Raw genomic sequence first — 21415 nt, forward strand, 5'->3', positions numbered from 1 at the left:
GGGTTAAATAAATATTAGTGATTTTTTCACTGTAATATTTATTCAATATTACCCTGGACTGGTACCTGAAGCGGAGGGGTGATCACCTTTCCTTCATGTGTAAACGATCAAGATAACACTGCGTTTATATGATGCAGTGCCCTGTGCACCATTGGGGTGCGGATAAGGGTTTTATATATTATATATATATATTTTTTAATATTGCAAAAAATTTAAAATTCTCTATTTCATAATATTTTATCTTAAGGTAGACAAATCTTTGAAATATAAATGTTACCCGGAGAATTTTGCATTTTTTGTAAAATTGACTTACATGGATTTGGCGGATTTTGAAAGTAGGCGACCCAATTATATAGAAAATCATGTATCAATAAATTTAAGGTAACAAAAAAATTTTATATAAAAAAATTTGATTTCCAAAAATAATACAAGAAAACAATTTCAATGACTTAATTTTTGAATGATAGAAAATAAACAAAATTTTTATGTTTATACATAAAAATTATTTATATAAAAAAATCATGATCTATAAGAAAATACAAAAAAATAAATTGTATGACTTGAAAATTTTGAGTACTTTTATGTACAGCAACATAGAGAAAGGTACTGCGCTATCGGAGGGAACATTTTAGGGCTTTAAATAGTATTTTTACATTTTAAATAGCAAAAACGACTGAAATAAGTCATTATTAAATTAACTTTTTAACCGCATTCACTTTGTTCCTGAGAGACGCCCCTGCGCGGCGGTATTTCGCCGTTTTTTAAATGATTACTTTTATCATGTATTTAGTTAAGAAACGATTTATTTTCCTAAACAAAAACGTTCAATGGGATTCATTGTGCCTTTTTGGTACTGTATAATACACTCGTGTCACATTATTCTTGAAATTTGACGTAATATAAACAAATAAGATCGTAACATAAATAAATCAAAGCACGCATCGTGTGTCACTCTTACCCACTGGCCATGCGTAGCGTCGAGAGTGAGACAGATATAGGGCATGATTATGGCGCGGACTAATTACCGACCGCAAGAAAAATGAGGGATCTGTTCTTTTATTTATCCTTGTGATGTTACCAATTATTAGTCAGATATTTCAACAGATGTCATAAGGCCAAGGATTGACGTATTATTTTATTGAAAGTTCCACACAATGAAAAAATCCCTCCAAGTTGAACTGAAGTTTGAAACTTGGGGCAAAGTAAAAACACATACGGTTATGTCAGCCGCGTACGGGGAATGTTTTGTGAAAACACATACGGTTATGCGAGCTGCGTGGATCCGGTTAAAAATACAAGCTAAAACCATTTACCTCACATAATGTTTACTCCGATAACGCGGTACCTGTCTTACCATAATAGGTGAGTTTACTGTATATTTAAAGAATGTTAAAAAAAGACATGATCAATGATTTCAAAAAAAAAATTCAAGAATATAATTTTTGAATGATAAAAAATGTGTTATATGTATATCGTAGTCGTACAGGAGAAAGTGACTAACTAACATAACGTAAAATGTTCAGGAGGGCCATTTAAGTCACTTTTGCTTGGCAAGAAAATAAACATCAATGCAGTTAGGCATTTTTACCAAGTCAATATATTATACTTCCAAGTTTAAAATCCTTTGGGATTTTTTCAGGGCAATATTAAGTTAGTAAGATATCAAATAGTCAATGACCACGTTTTTGTAAAAAAATGCACTTGGTCACTTTCTCCTGTATGACTACGATAGGTATATTTTGATTATATTTTTTTTTAAATCACGATGAATGTTTCCAGAGATTGTCTAGAAGGCGCTGGCGATGACGTGGCTCACCAAAGTCCGAATCGAGACAACCGAATTAAGGTCCAATTTTTCACTCCTAAAAATGTACAGACACATTACATTACAAGAATTAACCCATTGAATCACAGCTGTTTATGTTATGTTAACCCGCGGTCTCCGTCGCGGGGGTCTGCTAGAGGGATTTGAGCACGTGATTGACAACGAAAGCGAAGACAGCGACGCACAGCAGAACAGACATGTTCTTCATCGCGTTCTGCAGCTGCGACTGCTGCATTCTCAACGTGTCGTCGCTGGAAGTGCTTACGTTGTTGTTTCTGGACTCGGCTTCGCTCTGCAGCGCCTCGTTGCGTCGCTTTAACTGCGTTTGGATCTCAGATTCCATGTCGGGGAACAGCTCGCAGAACAGCTCGTTTTTGAGGTTGAATTCCAGCGAGTCGTTTGCCAGGATTTTCTTCACGCTATCCGAAGATTCCAATGATCCCATTGTAGGTGTTTTTTCCAACTGAAAACAACATTAAAACATATTTATTGATTTGGCGTTTAATTCGTAGAACTCCATTTTAATTTATGTATTAATTTTTAAATCAAACACAGATTTTTTCAAACTTAGTAGACTCAAAAATTCTGTGTTTGATTTGATATTCGATACATAAAAAAAAATTTTTTTAACACTCTACTTATCATTCATTGTTCACTTTGTGTAATACCACTTTAAAACAAACTAATCCATGACTAATTCATTGTCCGCCTCCGTAGTGTAATGGTCAGCACGCTCGGCTACCGTTCTGGAGGTCCCGGGTTCGATTCCCAGGGGGGAGGTCAAGTAAATACACATTCAAGAACTATTTCTAATGGTATATAAGAATCCCGCTTTGGAAAACTCCTCCAGACCCATGGAACAGATCAATATCCAATTTTCTGTCCCCCTCCGTAGTGTAATAGTCAGCACGCTCGGCTACCGTACTGGAGGTTCCGGGTCAAATAAATATAAGTGATTTTTTCACTATAATATTTATTCAATATTACCCTGGACTGGTACCTGAAGCGGAGTGCTGATCACCTTTCCTTCATGCGTAAAACGATCAAGATAACACTGCGTTTATATGAAGCAGTGCCCTATGCACCATTGGGGTGCGGATAAGGGTTTTTTTATATTTTCTTTTAAATGTAACCAGCTTATGTAATTTTTTTATTTTTAAATATGGGTACGTTCTATTCATGTTTTACTGTAAGCAAGAATGAATAAATACTTTAGTATTTCAAAAGCAGCTTACCATGAAGCTCAAGAGTCCAGTTAGTATGGTAGAGACAGACCACGCCGGGTTCCACGTGTCTGGGTGGAAATCTGAAAAAAGCACAAGAGCACAGAATAGAAATACTAGGCTTGTTCAATTAATACGTAGACTGACGCTGTTACTACTAACGGTACTGGAACACTGGTGATGAGGAAGACGGAAACGCGCTAATGGAAACAATAATTTATTAATCTCACTTCTTCAGTCATATCGCTCACTCCTTTCAAGAACGTCATAAATCAAAAATTGTAAATTATCAGTTGTGCATGTTTTCGGAACGCCCAGAAAATGTACTATATCCCCGCAAAAGCGGCATATTTTTAACTGAATATTTACCCGCTACAGGGCAGAAAGTGTTTGTTTTTACATTTTGAAGAAAAGGTATTGTTTAATTATTTTTGTAAACATACTAAATATTTTTCAAATGGAGAAAAAACCCTCAGGTTTTAGCTAAAAAGATCTGTTGCACGGTAAAAAGTTCAGTAAGTGACTTGATATTTATTTTTAAATATCAAGTCACTTACATATCAAAAATAATCACAAATATCAAAAATACAATACATTGTATTATATTTTTAAACTTCAAAAACGTTCTCCTGAAAAATCAAGTTTTTTGATTCATGACGTTCTTGAAAGGAGTGAGAGAATTGTCAAAAAAATTATATTTGTATTTTTCCCACAATAAAATAAGCCTATATAGGCAGCAGGTGGCGGCACCCGCACCCCCGCACTAATCCCCCGCCCACCACTCACCGGACATGCTGAGGCAGAGGCGCGTGTTGGGCTTGAAGCGGCCGTTGGGCGTGATCATGTAGATGGAGGGCGGCCGGAAGGGGAAGTCCCGCGGGAACACCAGCTTGCCGTGGTAGAAGCCCCCCTCGTACGGGCTGTGCTCCGGGCCTTTCACCACGTAGTGCCTGTAACAACACAAGCCGCTGCGGTCAAACACAGATGGCGCCGTGAGAGGCGTCGGTCCAAGCATATATGCAACTTCCAAAATTCATAATTATTATTTTTATTTTTTATTTTATTAACCGGTTAACTGCCGGCAGGTACATGTACGGCGGTACCCAGCACGCCGCGAATTTTACCACAAAAATAAAATCTTTTAAACATATCGTTATTGAACGTTTATTTATAAAACATACCAAATAAATGTACAGCGGGCCAGTCGTGCAGTCATTCATCCGTAATCATAAAATAAAATGTTCATGGTGCAGGGTTGTCACAAAATTTGTCATAGAAAATATGAAAACTAAATTATATGTCAAAAGTAATTTTTATGTTAGTTTAATATGAAAAGTATACACACACACACAAACTTTGATTTTAAAAAATTAAAAATCATCAGAATCGACACTTTAATCACTGTCATCAGATTCGACAGTGACGGCAACTCGGGGATTATTGGACAACCCTGAGCGCCTTAGTTGTTCCGACGACAAAGCTTTCTTTAATTTACGTTTAAAGTGGTAAAAACAAATTCTGTTTCAATTCTAAGTATGCAAAGATATTCTCAATAGATGTCACTATGCATTCAGTATATTTGTACATTTTAAATAATTGATTTTCTTTACTAAAAGCCCATTTAAAACGGCGCTTCTTGAGACGTAATTTTTGTATGAGCGGCGCTCCGATCACAGAAAATTATGCGTTTATGTTTCAATTCTAAGTATGCAAAGATATTCTCAATAGATGTCACTATGCGTTCAATATATTTGTACATTTAAAATAACTGATTTTCTTTAGTAAAAGCCCATTTAAAACGGCGCGTCTTGAGACGTAACTTTTGTATGAGCGGCGCTCCGTTCACAGAAAATTATGCGTCTTAAGACGCTCTTGGCAGTTAACCGGTTAAAAACTAAAAAGTTATTTGAAAGTCGTTATCATATGACCGAGGTATAACCATCTCCCCCCCCCCGGAAGCTCTGCCACCTAGAGTATGCAAATGATGCTGTTATGATTGATGACTCCGTTGAAGGTCTCCAATCAATTAACAATGGTGTGAATAGGTATTTTACGCACATGGAGCTTACATGAAATGTTGAGAAACCCAACTTTAAATACAATAAATAAATAAATACCGTCGGGTTGTTGTCCCGTGGTTAGCGTCACGGACTTTTAAGTCAGAGTTTCTCGGTTCGAACCCACTCTACCACAATTTGATACCTATTTTTAATAGTGAGCCGCTTAGGCTCACAGAAATAGTATGAAATTGGAATATTTGTGTAAATAATAAAAACACAAATATTTCTCTTTATTTAATTAATTAATATAGAATTTTGGTGGCAAAGGGATGGACATAATTTGAACATATTAACCGGATCCACGCGGCTCGCATAACCGTATGTGTTTTAATAAAACATGCCCCATACGCGGCTGACATAACCGTATGTGTTTTTACATTGCTCCAAGTTTCGAACCTCAGTTCAACTTGGAGGGATTTTTTCATGGTGTGGAACTTTGGATAAAATAGTATGTCAATCCTTGGCCTCATGACATCTGTTGAATATCTGACTAATAATTTGTAACATCACAAGGATAAATAAAATAACAGATCCCTGATTTTTCTTGCGGTCGGTAATTAGTCCGCGCCATAATCATGCCCTATATCTGTCTCACTCTCGACGCTACGCATCGCCAGTGGGTAAGAGTGACACACGATGCGTGCTTTGATTTATTTATGTTACGATCTTATTTGTTTATATTACGATATATTTCAAGAATAATGTGACACGAGTGTATTATAGAGTACCAAAAAGGCACAATGAATCCCATTGAACGTTTTTGTTTAGGAAAATAAATCGTTTCTTAACTAAATACATGATAAAAGTAATCATTTTAAAAACGGTTAAATACCGCCGCGTACAGGCGTCTCTCAGGAACAAAGTTGATGCGGTTAAAAGGTTAATTAATTAACCGTTTGAGTGCCAAAAAATGCATACAGTTTCTTGTAAAATGCCACCAAAAAAACATCATTTTTTATGAAACTATATATTTTTTTAAAACCCCATAAATTCTTTGAATTTTCATGAATTTTGATGATTTTTTCGGTGTTTTATTAAAGAATGTCGAAATATTTGAAATAAAACGCTTGTATAAATGAATACAGTATTTTATTTAGAAAAAAAGAAAGACAAAAATGAAAAACAAAAGAAAATCAACAACTGTGCTTTCCTGCACACGCCGTGTGGACACCCTTCTTACAATAAGCACAAATAGTCGTTGATCTACGCAGCCCAGCACCATCTTTATTACTACAGACCACACAGCGACGTAAATTCTTTCCTGGAAGCTTCTGCAGTTTGGATTTATGGAATGAAATTGTTGAAGAAATTTCAGCTTTTTTTTTGTAGGTAACCATTCCCTTTCAATCGATTCAATTATTTTTGATGTGAACTCGTGTCTTGAATTTTTTTTGCCTTCATTATTGATTGAATATATTATATATGCGTTTAAAACCATTCTTCCAAAAATGTTAAATGTTACCTTTTTCCAATATTTCAATGTTCTTCTTTCATCTAAATATACATACAACATTTTATCAGACTCATCTATTCCGCCCATGTATTTATTGTACTCATGAATCATCTGTGGTTTTTCTGTTTGCGTTTCGTATGAACCCCTATATTTTTTCACTGTGACGCCACTCGTATTACTATTTGTAGAAATTAGGATGACCGGGTGTTTTTTGGTTTTTTTATCTCGATATGAACAGAGAAGAATGTCGTCACTTTTATAATAATTAGGTTTTCCAACTTGAGACACTTGTGCCTCACGTGGTATATATTTCCTGTTTCGACGGATGGTTCCTGTAATATACGTAATTCTTTCCAATAAAGTCTTAGCCAGTTGAATGCTTGTAAAAAAATTGTCAACAAAAATATGATAACCTTTGTCCAGGTAGTTACCAATTTTTAACAGATTCATTACTACAACATGGCCAAGGCCAAATTTTTTTGTATCATCCTTGTCTTGCTCTAATTTTGCTCCTCGGTAACAAAAAAATGCCAAGCAATAATGGGTTTAGGAGTCGCATAACATCCAAAACTTTATTCCCCATCTGTGGTGTTTTTTGTTGGGGAGATATTGTTTGATTTTTGAGTGGCAATGAGTCCCTACCAATGACTCATCAATAGAGAGCTGGCGATTAGGGATATAATGGCGTCGGAAAACTTCATTGGCATGGACAACTATCATATTGAATTTTGCACAGGGGTCGTAGTCTGGATGATTGGATGGAGCCAAGGTGGAATTATCAATTAGATGAAAAAAATTCAAAATTATCTGAAATCGGTTTCTTGAGAACATTTGTTTGAACCATGGTATGCCCCTCGAATCTGTACTCCAGTAGGAAACAATTGACGGTCGTCGTGTAATACCCATTTCAAGTATGACCGCTATGAAAGCCTTCAATTCCAATACAGACACCGGTTTCCAAGCCTTTGCACGTGATTTGTTTCGTAAAGTGTCAGAAGAGTTTTCAAGAAATTGTTGGGCATATTTGTTGGTTTCATTTTTTATCGTTGTTAACAGAATGACATTAAAAAATAAATCAAAATATGATATAGGTTTGGAATCACGCGGAGGAGGATCCCGAAGTCCAGGCGTTTCGAAAAAATGAGAATTTTCGGTAGAAAAATTGGTTCCGGGAGGTACATTTGTAAATGAGTAATTTCTGGTGTTACTCTCCATTTCTTGGTCACGATCAGAAGAATTACTGGAAATTCGCATCCTGCGGTTGGGAAACACGGATATGACATCACTCTCACCAGAGCTACTCTTACTCGAACTTGAATTAGAGGAGTGGAAATCGTCGCTCCCGCTATCAGACATTTCAGAGGACGCGCTCGACATTATGTTTTTTAAATTAACTAAAATAAAAAAAATAATAAATGAATCTGAAATTTAAACGGTTTACTACGATCTTACAACTATTAAGATAATATTAGAATAATATTTACCAACGCCGCAGCACCACACCCTACGTACGCGCGAATCAGAGCACGACTGACGCAATCGACGGAAATCGACGATCGGCAATCTTCGTTAAAACACGAATCGACGAAAATCGACGATCGGCAATCAAACGGTTAAGCTAGTAAGATATCAAATAGTCAATGATCACGTTTTTGTAAAAAATGCCTTGGTCACTTTCTCCTGTATGACTGCGATATATATTTTTAATTTATGTTTTACTTAGTAAGTACCACCATTTCTTAAAATCTATTGTGACACGTGTTTCCATGCGTTCCGCATCATTTTCACTGTATGTGAAGCTATTTCCAAATTTTAGAGTTGTGTTTTTGGGACATTGAAGGTAGAAGAGGTGGTAAGAGCTGTTTCTTATTTTAATTTAATTTAATTATAATTATTATTTTTTAATCAGCTTCACATACCGCTCACTCCTTTCAACAATGACATAAATAAAAAATCAACAATTTTCAGTTGTGCATGTTTTCGCAAAGCCCAGAAAATGTACAATATCCCAGCAAAAGCGGCATATTTTTAACTTAATATTTACCCAGGCAGAAAGTGTTGTTTTTGCATTTTGAAGAAAAGGTATTGTTTAATTATTTTTTTAAATTTACTAAATATTTTTCAAATGGAGAAAAAACATTCAGGTTTTGCCTAAAAAGATCTGACGCACAGTATAAAGTTCAATAAGTGGCTTGATATTTATTTTTAATTTTTTTTTTTTTAAACCCTTATCCGCACCCCAATGGTGCATAGGGCACTGTGTCATATTAACGCAGTGTTATCTTGATCGTTTACACATGAAGGAAAGGTGATCAGCCCTCCGCTTCAGGTACCAGTCCATGGTAATATTGAATAAATATTACAGTGAAAAAATCACTTATATTTATTTTACCCCCCTTGGGAATCAAACCCGGGACCTCCAGAACGGTAGCCGAGCGTGCTGACCATTACACTACGGAGGCGGACAAAATTATTTTTAATACATTTTATTGTATTCTTAAACTCTAAAAACGATCTTCTGAAAAATAAAGTTTTTTGATATACGACGTTGTTGAACGGAGTGAGCGATACGGTGTTTGAAAATGATGCGGAATGCATGGAAACACGTGTCACACTAGATTTTAAGAAAAAGTGGTATTTGCAAAGTTAACATAAGTTTTTAAAAAAAGGATAGATTATACCACAAAGTGACTGCCGAATCAATTAATAACAAATATAATAATATATATATATATATAACTCTCATATTTGCTGTAATATTTATTAATACATTATTTACGGAGTGTACATATTTGTGCGTTTCATAAACCTTATGTTGCGGCTGTGTGCACACTTTTGTGTGTTTCAGCAACCTTATGTTGCGGCTGTGCGTGCATTTTTGTGCATTTCACAAGCTTTATATTGCAGCATTTTACACATATACATATGCATTTCAGACATCCTATATTACGGCGGTGTGAGTTTTTTTTTACATTTCGCCTTCATGTAATTAGTGATCAAGAGAACATTGCGTCAACAGGGTGTAATGCCCTATGCACCATTGGGTGCTGATAAGGGTTAGAAGAAAAATAATAAATATTACAGTTTCTTAATATTTCTTAATTCCCTATTCAGCCAATGGTGCGTAGAGCACTGCATTGAATTGATGCAACGCTGAGTTGATCGTTAAATATATGAAAGCAAGATCAGTATTACGCTACCATAGTACCAGTCTGGGATAACATTATATAAATATTAGAGTGAAAAGTCACTTGAACAACTGGAAATTGAACCCGGGACCTACAACACGGTAGACAAACACGCTAACCATTACACTACAAAGGCAGACAAACTTAAATTACACCATAGTTACTTTTACAATGTTGTATTTAGAGAAATTCATATATGAAATAATTTGTTTATTAAAATATATAATAATAATAATACAAACACACAAGACTAGAAAAAAAATCACATGATAAGTATACTCTAGGTTTTTTTTATAAAATAAAAATATATATTATACATATTTTCAGGCATCTCCTAGTATGTAAAATACATTGTGAAGAATCTTATGATTAAATTTTTCTCTTTTGAAAACTTAACATAGATGAAGAAGAATGTAAAAAAAAACACCCTTTATTATTCATTGTTTACTTTGTGTGATGTCACTTTTAATTAGTGACTACCGGTTTCGGAAAATCATTCCATCATCGGGTCATTAAAATGAAATTGTTTACGATTTGACATTTGTATAAAAATAAAATTTTAAAAGAGAGAAAGAAGACGAAAGAGTCAACATGGGAATATTTTTTTAAGAGTGGATTCGAAGTTGAATTTAGTTGGTTATTTACTATGGGTAAGTCTTTATTGATTGCTTTATTTATTTCTAATTTTTATAGATTATCTAAACAAAGACCAGTTTTATTTACATGTAAAATGAATTGGCATGTATAAGGGTCTCTGCCAAGTAAAAGCTTTCTCAAACTAACTACAGATGGTGAATTCACATATACAGTGTAATACTATTAACCCTTTCCACTCTGACCATTTTTTCTCATAACTGATCTGCTACTCTGATCAAAAAAATGCGACGTTTTTCTACCATTAAAATAAATATTTTGGTTCCGTAATTTTGGGACACTGTCTGGCAATTCGTATGACCATGTTAATTAAGATTAACTGTATTTATCTGAAATATATTTTGGTAGAATATACTCGGGTGATAGAGAAATCAGCGATTAAAGTTATACCTGCGCCGGGCTAGACATTGTGGCCCACGGAGCTGCCTACTAGAATCATACGGGCCAGAATGTCTGGTCTACAGAGTGGTAAGAGTGAATGTTTTAGTATTTAATGACTAATACGATTTCATCGTCGTTTAAATCCACATCGAAATCTCTGTACGTGAGTTCTGCATCGTCATCTTGCTCCGGGATTTGAGAGGTCACCTTCTCCGAGTTAAACGGACTCACTCCGCTTGCCTCGAAGCAGTCCAGGAGGGTCTCGATGCCGTCCTCAGACCGCAGGCAAGTCTCGAAAAGGTTCTCAAGCAGTCCGGAAAAGTCATCACGCTTCACAAAGTTCCTTCCGGGATTCCTTTGCGTCCAGCGCTCCAGGGACTTCCGCCAAAACTTGTTCAGGGTCCTGTTGAACTCCGGCCCAAACGGCTGACAGAAGGGGTGAAGATTGTGCGGAATGCTCACAAAGGAGATGTTGTTTTCGACGGCGGTTGAAACGACCTCCCGATTAAACTGCCGCGGGAGATTGTTGCCGATCAACAGCACCTTTCTGCCTTCGTTCTCGACGTTCGAAACGAAGATTTGGTTGAACCATTCGCTAAACGAATCCGCGTTGAGCCAACCTGTTTTGTTGACCCCGTAGCAAACGTTATCGGAATCTTGCGGCGCTCTGAACTTCCCGTTGCTAGATTTGTGTATCGCGTGCAGCGGAAGCCAATTTCCGGCGGCCGACCCGCAGACTATGAGTGAAACGCTCTGCCCGGAAGATTCCGGAATTTGCGAAGAATACCGCAAGTTTCTTCTCGTCACCGCCTTGTGACATTTCACGTTCCCCGACAGATGAAACTCTTCGTAGCAGAATACACGTTCGTCAGATACCGCCGGATTCGAACCGTCTTTCTTACAAGACTTTAAAAAGTCGAAAAATGACTCCGCGTCTTCTCTCAGCGCAAAACTTCTTGATAAATTCTTACTCTGACGCTTGGATACTATTAGATTATTCCGGGATAAGAACGCCCGTGCCCAATCGGCCCGGAACATGTTACTTCTCCGTCTAAAGACAGCTTTATTGACAAACGAACGCATGTAGCTGTCAGCCATAGTCTGTACGTCGCTCAGCGAAAACGTAAAACCCCAGTTGATAAGCGTAGTAAAATAATCCACAAGCAAAGTCTCCTCTTTTGCGGTCAATATCTTGGGACGCCCGAATTTCTTCTCGTGCCTCCTGTGAATCCTGTTCAACAGCGTCCCCTTTGAGATATTATAAAACTTAGCGGCCCGTGTGATGGTGTACGTCCCGGCGTCTATGGACTCTATGGCCTTTGCGACTTTTTCTTTCGTGGCGCTGTTGTATCGCCTTAGTTTGGGAGGCGCTTTTTTGGGCGACGGGGTTTCGGAACCGCTGAAACGTAAACAACACCACTTTAGTTTCTCGAACAGTTCTCTTCTGCGTTCCCCGACTGCTGTACGAACGAAACACACTGGGCACTGTCTGACGATGTCGGCGCAAAAAATGAACAATTTTTACACTTAAAAAACACAAATTTCACTGAAAAAAATGTGTAATCGGCTTGTCTTTGCTATATCCGAAAATAAATCACACATTCAGTTCATTCCTCCCTCATCCCTCATCTGCACCTGATGGTGCATAGGGCACTGTCATCTTGATCGTTAACACTTGATCATTAGATTAAATAAATCTAATAATAAATTAAAAATGCAATTCCATCACGAAGTGTCAGTGGATAATATAAATCTATTATTTATTCTAGCTTACAGTAAAACATCAGTAGAACGACCTATTTTTTTTAATATTTTTTTTTTAAATAAACTGTTTACATTAATTTGAAAGAAAATTATAATTAAAAAAAGCCTTTATCCGCACCCCAATGGTGCATAGGGCACTGTCATCTAGATCGCAGTGTCATATTGATCGTTAACACATGAAGGAAAGGTGATCAGCCCTCCGCTTTGGGTACCAGTCCAGGATAATATTCAATAAATATTAGAGTGTAAAAATCACTTATATTTAATTGATCCCCCTGGAAATTGAACCCCGGACCTCCAGAATGGTAGCCGAGCGTGTTGACCATTACGCTACGGAGACGGACTTGAATACACAAATACACGTAGGAAATGTTATCAGCCCTATATACGATACATACGACGGTTGTAAGCCCCATAAATGCCCAGACTTCCATATTCTTCTTCATCTTTGTTGAGATGTTATTAAATTATATGAAAAAAAAACTCCTAAAATTGGACGTAATCCAGATTTGTGAACAAGTATTTGGACACACTCAAAATGTTTTAAAGCAATAAGAAAAAAATGCCCCTATGGATTGAAAAATGATTAAAAGTTGAAAAATAAAGGACAGCAACCCATCAGCCGCCATATCTTAGCGGATAAGAATATTTTACATTCACATATCAGCCGTGGTTTGAGCCACACCTCCGTCCCTGGTTAGTTCATATTACAAAGATACTTTTGTGTGATGTCTACAAATCAGCCAAGAAAAGTTTGGTAATGCATTATCTTGTATTAATTTGACCAAGGATGTCCCTGTAAGGATAGAATTATCCTTTTGATATTATTTTTAACATCTCATCAAAGATGAAGAAGAATATGGAAGTCTGGGCATTTACGGGGCTGACGACCGTCATAGGCTAGTTTAAGTGATCACTTTACACACGTGTAACATTCACCAATTCTACCCATTATTGACAACCACACTACTCAAATTCTTGGAAGTTCTATATATATATATGAACCAATTTAGAAACCTTGCTCTTGAATCACTAGAACTTCACTAGAGACATCTATTGGTGAGATGTAAAGAAGCTTTTTACTAAGCAGAAACTCTTATATTAGAATGTGAGGTCCGAATCCTGGATTATAATCACACACATCGCTCACTCCTTTCAAGAACGTCATAAATCAAAAATCATCAATTTTGAGTTGTGCATGTTTTCGGAATGTCCAGAAAATGTACTATATCCCAGCAAAAGAGGCATATTTTAAACTTAATATTTACCCGCTACAGGGCAGAAAGTGTTGTTTTTGCATTTTGAAGAAAAGGTATTGTTTAATGATTTTTTTTAAATATATTTAAATTTTTTCAAATGGAGAAAAAACCTTCAGGTTTTACCTAAAAAGATCTGTTGCACAGTAAAAAGTTCAATAAGTGGCTTGATATTTATTTTTGATAAATAATATTATATTTTTAAACTTTAAAAACGTTCTCCTGAAAAATCAAGTTTTTTGATTTATGACGTTCTTGAAAGGAGTGAGCGACATGAGAAACGCCAGAAAATACCATTTTCATTTTTATTATTAAGCTTATAATTTGACCAGATAATTTATTTACAACATTTTGAGTGTGTCCAAATACTTGTTCACAAAATCTGGATTATCTCCAATTACAGGAGTTATTTTCACATTATTTTTAACATCTCATCAAAGATGAGGTCGTCAGCCCCGTAAATGCCCAGACTTCCATATTATCCTTTTGATTAAAATATCAAAGGAAATGAGTTAAAATTCAAAATAACTACTGCACATGTGAAAACTATTACTTAAGTACCGAGAATTGTATGGCCATATCGCTCACTCCTTTCTAAAACGTCATATTATGTATCAAATGAAAGTATTAAAATATAAAGTTATTCATTAACTTTCATTCATTCAAACCCTTATCCGCACCGCAATGGTGCATAGGGCACTGCATCATATAAACGAACTATTTTTACACTTAAAAAAAAACCACGAAAATCGCTGAAAAAAATGTGTAACCGGCTTGTCTTTGCTATATCCGAAAATAAATAGTACATTTTCAACAATCAGTTCATTCCTCGCTCATCCCTTATCCGCACCCCAATGGTGCATAGGGCACTGTTATCTAGATCGCAGTTCTTATTGATCGTTAACATATGAAGGAAAGGTGATCAGCCCTCCGCTTCCGGTACCAGTCCAGGGTAATATTGAATAAATATTACTGTGAAAAAATCACTTATATTTATTCGACCCTCCCTGGGAATCGAACCCGGGACCGTACAGTAGCCGAGCGTGCTGACCATTACGCTACGGAGGCGGACATTAACAGCGACAGAAATATATAATTTATCAAAAAATCGGGGATAAAATCACCAACACACAACCGCTTCTCAGTGTGTGTGTGTGTGCATGCCGTGCGTTGCGTGTTTACAGCGCCAGTAGTGCGCAGATCGTCATACGTGGCGGTCGTGTCGCTACGCCAGCTATTGCGGCTTCTTGCGATGTATTTTTTTCTCATTTTCAGAGCTAACATTACAAAATGGTTACAATTCAACTATGGTCAATAAAAGCAACTTTTAGGGAATATTTACATTTTTCCTGTTTTCAAACAACATTTTCATATGATGTACAAAAATACATATCACCAGTGTTTTGTCCGCCTCCGTAGTGTAATGGTCAGCACGCTCGGCTACCGTTCTGGAGGTCCCGGGTTCGATTCCCAAGGAGAGTGAAATAAATATAAGTGATTTATGCACTGTAATATTTATTCAATACTACCCTGGACTGGTACCTGAAGCGGAGGCCTGATCACCTTTCCTTCATATGTAAACGATCAAGATAACACTGCGTTTATATGACACAGTGCCCTATGCACCATTGGGGTGCGGATAAGGGTTTTATTATTATTATTAAGGAAAAAGTTAAATATGTATACAAATACACAAATCAAATGTATCCCTGAAATTAAACAAGCAGCCCCGCCCGGACGGGAGGTGATATGGTTTGTCAAACAATGAGGCGCCAATATTTTGCACCTGGTAAAACGAGAACAAACATGGAAATAATCTTTAAAATGCATAAAAAGGTAGAACACACTATATAAATCAGTCCGAAAAATCAAAATGATCACGTGTGACTCATACTTTTGAAGCGTCGAACGCGTTCTAATTCGATCGAGTTATAAAAATAAAAATCTCATAAAATTATAACAATCTGTGTTTTACCAATAAATATGGTGCATATAACTATTATGCACGTTTTCATCAAGTGTCTAGATCAGAAATGTGATAAATTGACAAGAAAACTTGAACTTACTATGGTTATGGCATTTTCAAACAAATTTGAAGATTAAATGTACTGACGGTCCTTCCAACAATGTCATACATCAAAAATTGAAAATTTTCAGTTGTGCATGTTTTCGGAATGCCCAGAAAATGTACTATATCCCAGCAAAAGCGGCATATTTTTAACTTAATACTTTTACCCGCTACAGGGCAGAAAGTGTTGTTTTTGCATTTTGAAGAAAAGGTATTGTTTAATTATTTTTTTTAAATATTCTAAATATTTTTCAAATGGAGAAAAAAAATTCAGGTTTTGCTTAAAAAGATCTGTTGCACAGTAAAAAAGTATAATAAGTGGCTTGATATTTATTTTTAATACATTTCATTATATTTTTTAACTTTAAAAATGATTTCCTGAAAAATCAAGTTTTTTTTTATATTGAAAATGTACTATATCCCAGCAAAAGCGGCATATTTTTAACTTAATATTTACCCGCTAGAGGTCAGAAAGCGTTGTTTTAAAATTTCAAAGAAAAGGTATTGTTCAATATATTATTTTTAAATATACTAAATATTTTTCAAATGGAGAAAAAACATTCAGGTTTTACCTAAAAAGGTCTGTTGCACAGTAAAAAGTTCAATAAGTGGCTTATTATTTATTTATAATACATTTTATTATATTTTTAAACTTTAAAAACATCTGGAAAATCAAGTTTTTTGATATTTGAGGTTGTTGAAAGGAGTGAGCGATATTGCTCACTCCTTTCAACAACGTCATAAATCAAAAAACTTGATTTTTCAGGAGAACGTTATTAAAGCCTAAAAATATAACACAATGTATTAAAAATAAATATCAAGCCACTTATTGATCTTTTTACTGTGCAACACATCTTTTTAGGTAAAACCTGAAGGTTTTTTTCTCAATTTGAAAAATATTTAATACATTAAAAAAAATAATTAAACAATACCTTTTCTTCAAAATGCTAACACAACATTTTTTGCCCTGTAGCGGGTAAATATTAAGTTAAAAATATGCCGCTTTTGCTGGGATATAGTACATTTTCTGGGCATTCTGAAAACATGCACAACTGAAAATTGCCAATTTTTGATTCATGACATTCTTGAAAGGAGTGAGCTATATGTGAACAGAGGGATAATTGAAGATATGTATATATTTACCATTCCAGAATATTGGAGGGAACAGGTTCGGCCACTACATATGGAATGGGGTCCCCTTTTATCCTCAGATAGTCCTGTTTTAACCGGTTGTTCGTAGCTCCGGAATTTCTATTTGAGGACATCTTTAACTCGACCAATTATAGCATTAAAAATTGGATTTTCTGGAACAAAACAAAATCATTTATATTTTAAACGTATTTATTTATTTCTTTCAAAACATATTACATACAAAAGTCATATATACATATAATATTCCCGATGAGTAATTTCTATTTCTCATTTTGGGACATGGGATTAAGGTCAACAAGACTAATATGCACATTACAGCAATTAATTATTTTTTTATATACAAGTTGCATTAGAAAATTCTCCTTGCGTATTATGTACAAGGATTTAAAGCATATTTACTTTATATGTTAATTAACTGCGGCCCTAATTATACTCTGGCAGTCTGCCACCCGACCCTCAGTATACTAATCACAAGTAGCCGCAACACCCAATTCCCATCTGTACAATGTTTGCAGGCGTCTCTCGCGCTCTATCTAAAGTAAGCAAATAGAACGCTCGCAAGCGTCTCCCGCTCTCTACCGACAGTATGGAAAAGGACCCTAATTATACTCTGGCAGTCTGCCGCCCGACCCTCAGTATACTAATCACAAGTAGCCGCAACACCCAATTCCCATCTGTACAATGTTTGCAGGCGTCTCTCGCGCTCTATCTAAAGTAAGCAAATAGAACGCTCGCAAGCGTCTCCCGCTCTCTACCGACAGTATGGAAAAGGACCCTAATTATACTCTGGCAGTCTGCCGCCCGACCCTCAGTATACTAATCACAAGTAGCCGCAACACCCAATTCCCATCTGTACAATGTTTGCAGGCGTCTCTCGCGCTCTACCTAAAGTAAGCAAATAGAACGCTCGCAAGCGTCTCCCGCTCTCTACCGACAGTATGGAAAAGGACCCTAATTATACTCTGGCAGTCTGCCGCCCGACCCTCAGTATACTAATCACAAGTAGCCGCAACACCCAATTCCCATCTGTACAATGTTTGCAGGCGTCTCTCGCGCTCTACCTAAAGTAAGCAAATAGAACGCTCGCAAGCGTCTCCCGCTCTCTACCGACAGTATGGAAAAGGACCCTAATTATACTCTGGCAGTCTGCCGCCCGACCCTCAGTATACTAATCACAAGTAGCCGCAACACCCAACTCCCATCTGTACAATGTTTGCAGGCGTCTCTCGCGCTCTATCTAAAGTAAGCAAATAGAACGCTCGCAAGCGTCTCCCGCTCTCTACCGACAGTATGGAAAAGGACCCTAATTATACTCTGGAAGTCTGCCGCCCGACCCTCAGTATACTAATCACAAGTAGCCGCAACACCCAATTCCCATCTGTACAATGTTTGCAGGCGTCTCTCGCGCTCTACCTAAAGTAAGCAAATAGAATGCTCGCAAGCGTCTCCCGCTCTCTACCGACAGTATGGAAAAGGACCCTAATTATACTCTGGCAGTCTGCCGCCCGACCCTCAGTATACTAATCACAAGTAGCCGCAACACCCAATTCCCATCTGTACAATGTTTGCAGGCGTCTCTCGCGCTCTACCTAAAGTAAGCAAATAGAACGCTCGCAAGCGTCTCCCGCTCTCTACCGACAGTATGGAAAAGGACCCTAATTATACTCTGGCAGTCTGCCGCCCGACCCTCAGTATACTAATCACAAGTAGCCGCAACACCCAATTCCCATCTGTACAATGTTTGCAGGCGTCTCTCGCGCTCTACCTAAAGTAAGCGAATAGAACGCTCGCAAGCGTCTCCCGCTCTCTACCGACAGTATGGAAAAGGACCCTAATTATACTCTGGCAGTCTGCCGCCCGACCCTCAGTATACTAATCACAAGTAGCCGCAACACCCAATTCCCATCTGTACAATGTTTGCAGGCGTCTCTCGCGCTCTACCTAAAGTAAGCGAATAGAACGCTCGCAAGCGTCTCCCGCTCTCTACCGACAGTATGGAAAAGGACCCTAATTATACTCTGGCAGTCTGCCGCCCGACCCTCAGTATACTAATCACAAGTAGCCGCAACACCCAATTCCCATCTGTACAATGTTTGCAGGCGTCTCTCGCGCTCTACCTAAAGTAAGCGAATAGAACGCTCGCAAGCGTCTCCCGCTCTCTACCGACAGTATGGAAAAGGACCCTAATTATACTCTGGCAGTCTGCCGCCCGACCCTCAGTATACTAATCACAAGTAGCCGCAACACCCATATGTTAAGTTATCACACTTATGTTACTTGGGATGCTCAGACTTTCCATCCTTTTACATTTAAAAAGAACAACAGATGCTTCATATGAAGTGGGACACCTATAATACAGTGAGACCTCTTTCTATCGTTTTTAAAGGGACCTATTGAAATGAACTATGAATGCGGGAAAACAATGAATGCAGGATTAAGAGTTCAGTACCCGCATAAGAAAATAAGCTTGCAATAGCTTTTGCCCCACAGATTGGAGTATATAATAAAATTTAACAAAATTGAGAAGAATATCGAGATCTTTTAGTACACAACCATGATACACGATTTACACACAACGAAGGTTTGATAGTCCCAAGAATTAACAATAAAATATATAATTCCCAACATTTTTAATTTATTGCCGACGGAGGTTAGAGGTCAAAATAAAATATGGAACAAAGGCAAAATAAAGGAATGGGTAAATGATCAGAGTTAATTTTATGAAAATTGTAAAATGTATATCGCTCACTCCTTTCAAGAACGTCATAAATCAAAATACTTGATTTTTCAGGAGAATGTTTTCAAAGTTTAAAAATATAATACAATTTATTAAAAATAAATGTCAAGCCACTTACTGAACTTTTTACTGTGCAACAGATCTTTTTAGGTAAAACCTGAAGGTTTTTTCTCCATTTGAAAAATATTTAGTATATTTAAAAAAATAATTAAACAATACCCTTTATTCAAAATGCAAAAACAACACTTTCTGCCCTGTAGCGGGTAAATATTATGTTAAAAATATGCCTCTTTTGCTGGGATATAGTATACTTTCTGGGCATTCCGAAAACATGCACAACTGAAAATTTACGAATTTCGATTTATGACGTTCTTGAAAGGAGTGAGCGATATATTCATAATTTTTCTCTCTTTTTCGTGTGTATATTAGGTTAAAATGGTCAAAAACAATAAAAATGTATTAAAAAAGAACTCCACCGACAAGACACACAAGGTGGCTTGGTGGGTCTTTGCAAAGTATTTTTTTTAAATATGTTTAAAATTGTGATTTAAATAAATGTATACAATTTATGATAACATTTTTTTTTAAATGTAAAAACCACACAAAATATATCAAATATGTAGCGTACATCAAACGATGAATGCTGTAAAATGATAGAGAAACGATCAATGCGATCTATTTTTGTATGAAATGATTCGGGGTAGAAGAAATAAACGACACATCCGGGAAACGATGGATAGAGGTTTCACTGCATTGCATTTTTTCAACTATATATGTTGAAATTAGATGAAATTTATTAAATTGAGTAAACATTTGCTGTTTTGTCGTATATACAATACACAGAGAAGCTGCAAGACCTCAACACGTCATTCCGAACATATTTTACTTTTCCATACTTAGGCGTATCCTAGTAAAATCAAATAAAAACACAAAATTTCCGTTTTTCTAATGTTCACATTCGAGAATATCATTAATCCGATCACGCCACGTATTTATCGGCTTTCGTCGGTTTCTTTACTGTCAAATTTACCGTCATAAGTACGTTTAATGTCAAACGCAATTTGGAACCGTCTCGAAACATATTTCTTACAAGATGTGAGAATAATTACATAATTAATTACATTTTACTTACGGGAATCGCTCGTCTGATTATTATTCCCTCAAAATTAACTAATTATGTAGTTTTACATCGGCAAGGCGGCACTATTGCGAGTATATGACGCAAATTCTACTGAAACGTCAAACGAACAGAACTCGCGTGTTTTTTAACGTTTTAAGGACATAAAACTACAGATATTCCGAATTTACGATCAGTCCAATGATAGTTTTAGCTAAATATCATACAAGACCGATGAAATTCAACTTTAAAATGCAAATAACACGTATGACAGCCGTACAACAACGCGAATTTTCGGACCATTTACGTCACATTCACATTACCACAGACCAAAGACATTGCTTCTGATTCCATATGAATCGCGTTCGTGCACTATCATTCTCGATACGAATTCAACGATCCGAAGTTGCTGATTTAAGAGAGAAGATCGTCGTGAACGTCGAACGATGCTTCAATTTTTATGGCTGTCAAATGTTTGAACTAGCAGCCAATTGTATAGCAGGTACCTACCTAAAATAATTTTAACGGAAATTAATT

At 36.6% G+C, this 21415-nt stretch overlaps 1 protein-coding gene across 3 annotated transcripts; it reads right to left on the reverse strand.

Moving 5' to 3' along the window:
• Positions 1-342: 342 nt before the first annotated feature.
• LOC148310086 (ubiquitin-conjugating enzyme E2 J2) lies at positions 343-21204 on the reverse strand. 3 transcript variants are annotated; one of them, XM_088259044.1, is made up of 6 exons: positions 20894-21204; positions 17016-17176; positions 3835-3998; positions 3061-3131; positions 2091-2288; positions 343-1862 (listed from the first exon to the last, which is right to left on the reverse strand). In XM_088259044.1, the coding sequence occupies exons 2-6, from the start codon at positions 17135-17137 to the stop codon at positions 1857-1859; spliced, it is 561 nt and encodes a 186-aa protein (XP_088115170.1). In that variant the 5' UTR covers positions 17138-17176; positions 20894-21204; the 3' UTR covers positions 343-1856. The 3 variants fall into 3 exon arrangements, with proteins under 3 accessions (XP_088115170.1, XP_088115169.1, XP_088115168.1); XM_088259043.1 differs by having other exon boundaries at positions 1827-2288; positions 20894-21033; XM_088259042.1 differs by lacking the exons at positions 343-1862; positions 2091-2288; positions 3061-3131; positions 3835-3998 and adding an exon at positions 10124-12183.
• Between the last annotated feature and the right edge of the window lie 211 nt (positions 21205-21415).

The sequence above is a fragment of the Brachycentrus maculatus genome, unplaced genomic scaffold (genome assembly GCF_059751285.1).
Source record: "Brachycentrus maculatus isolate JH-2025_06_01 unplaced genomic scaffold, ASM5975128v1 h1tg000108l, whole genome shotgun sequence".
NCBI classification, from domain to species: Eukaryota; Metazoa; Arthropoda; class Insecta; order Trichoptera; family Brachycentridae; genus Brachycentrus; species Brachycentrus maculatus.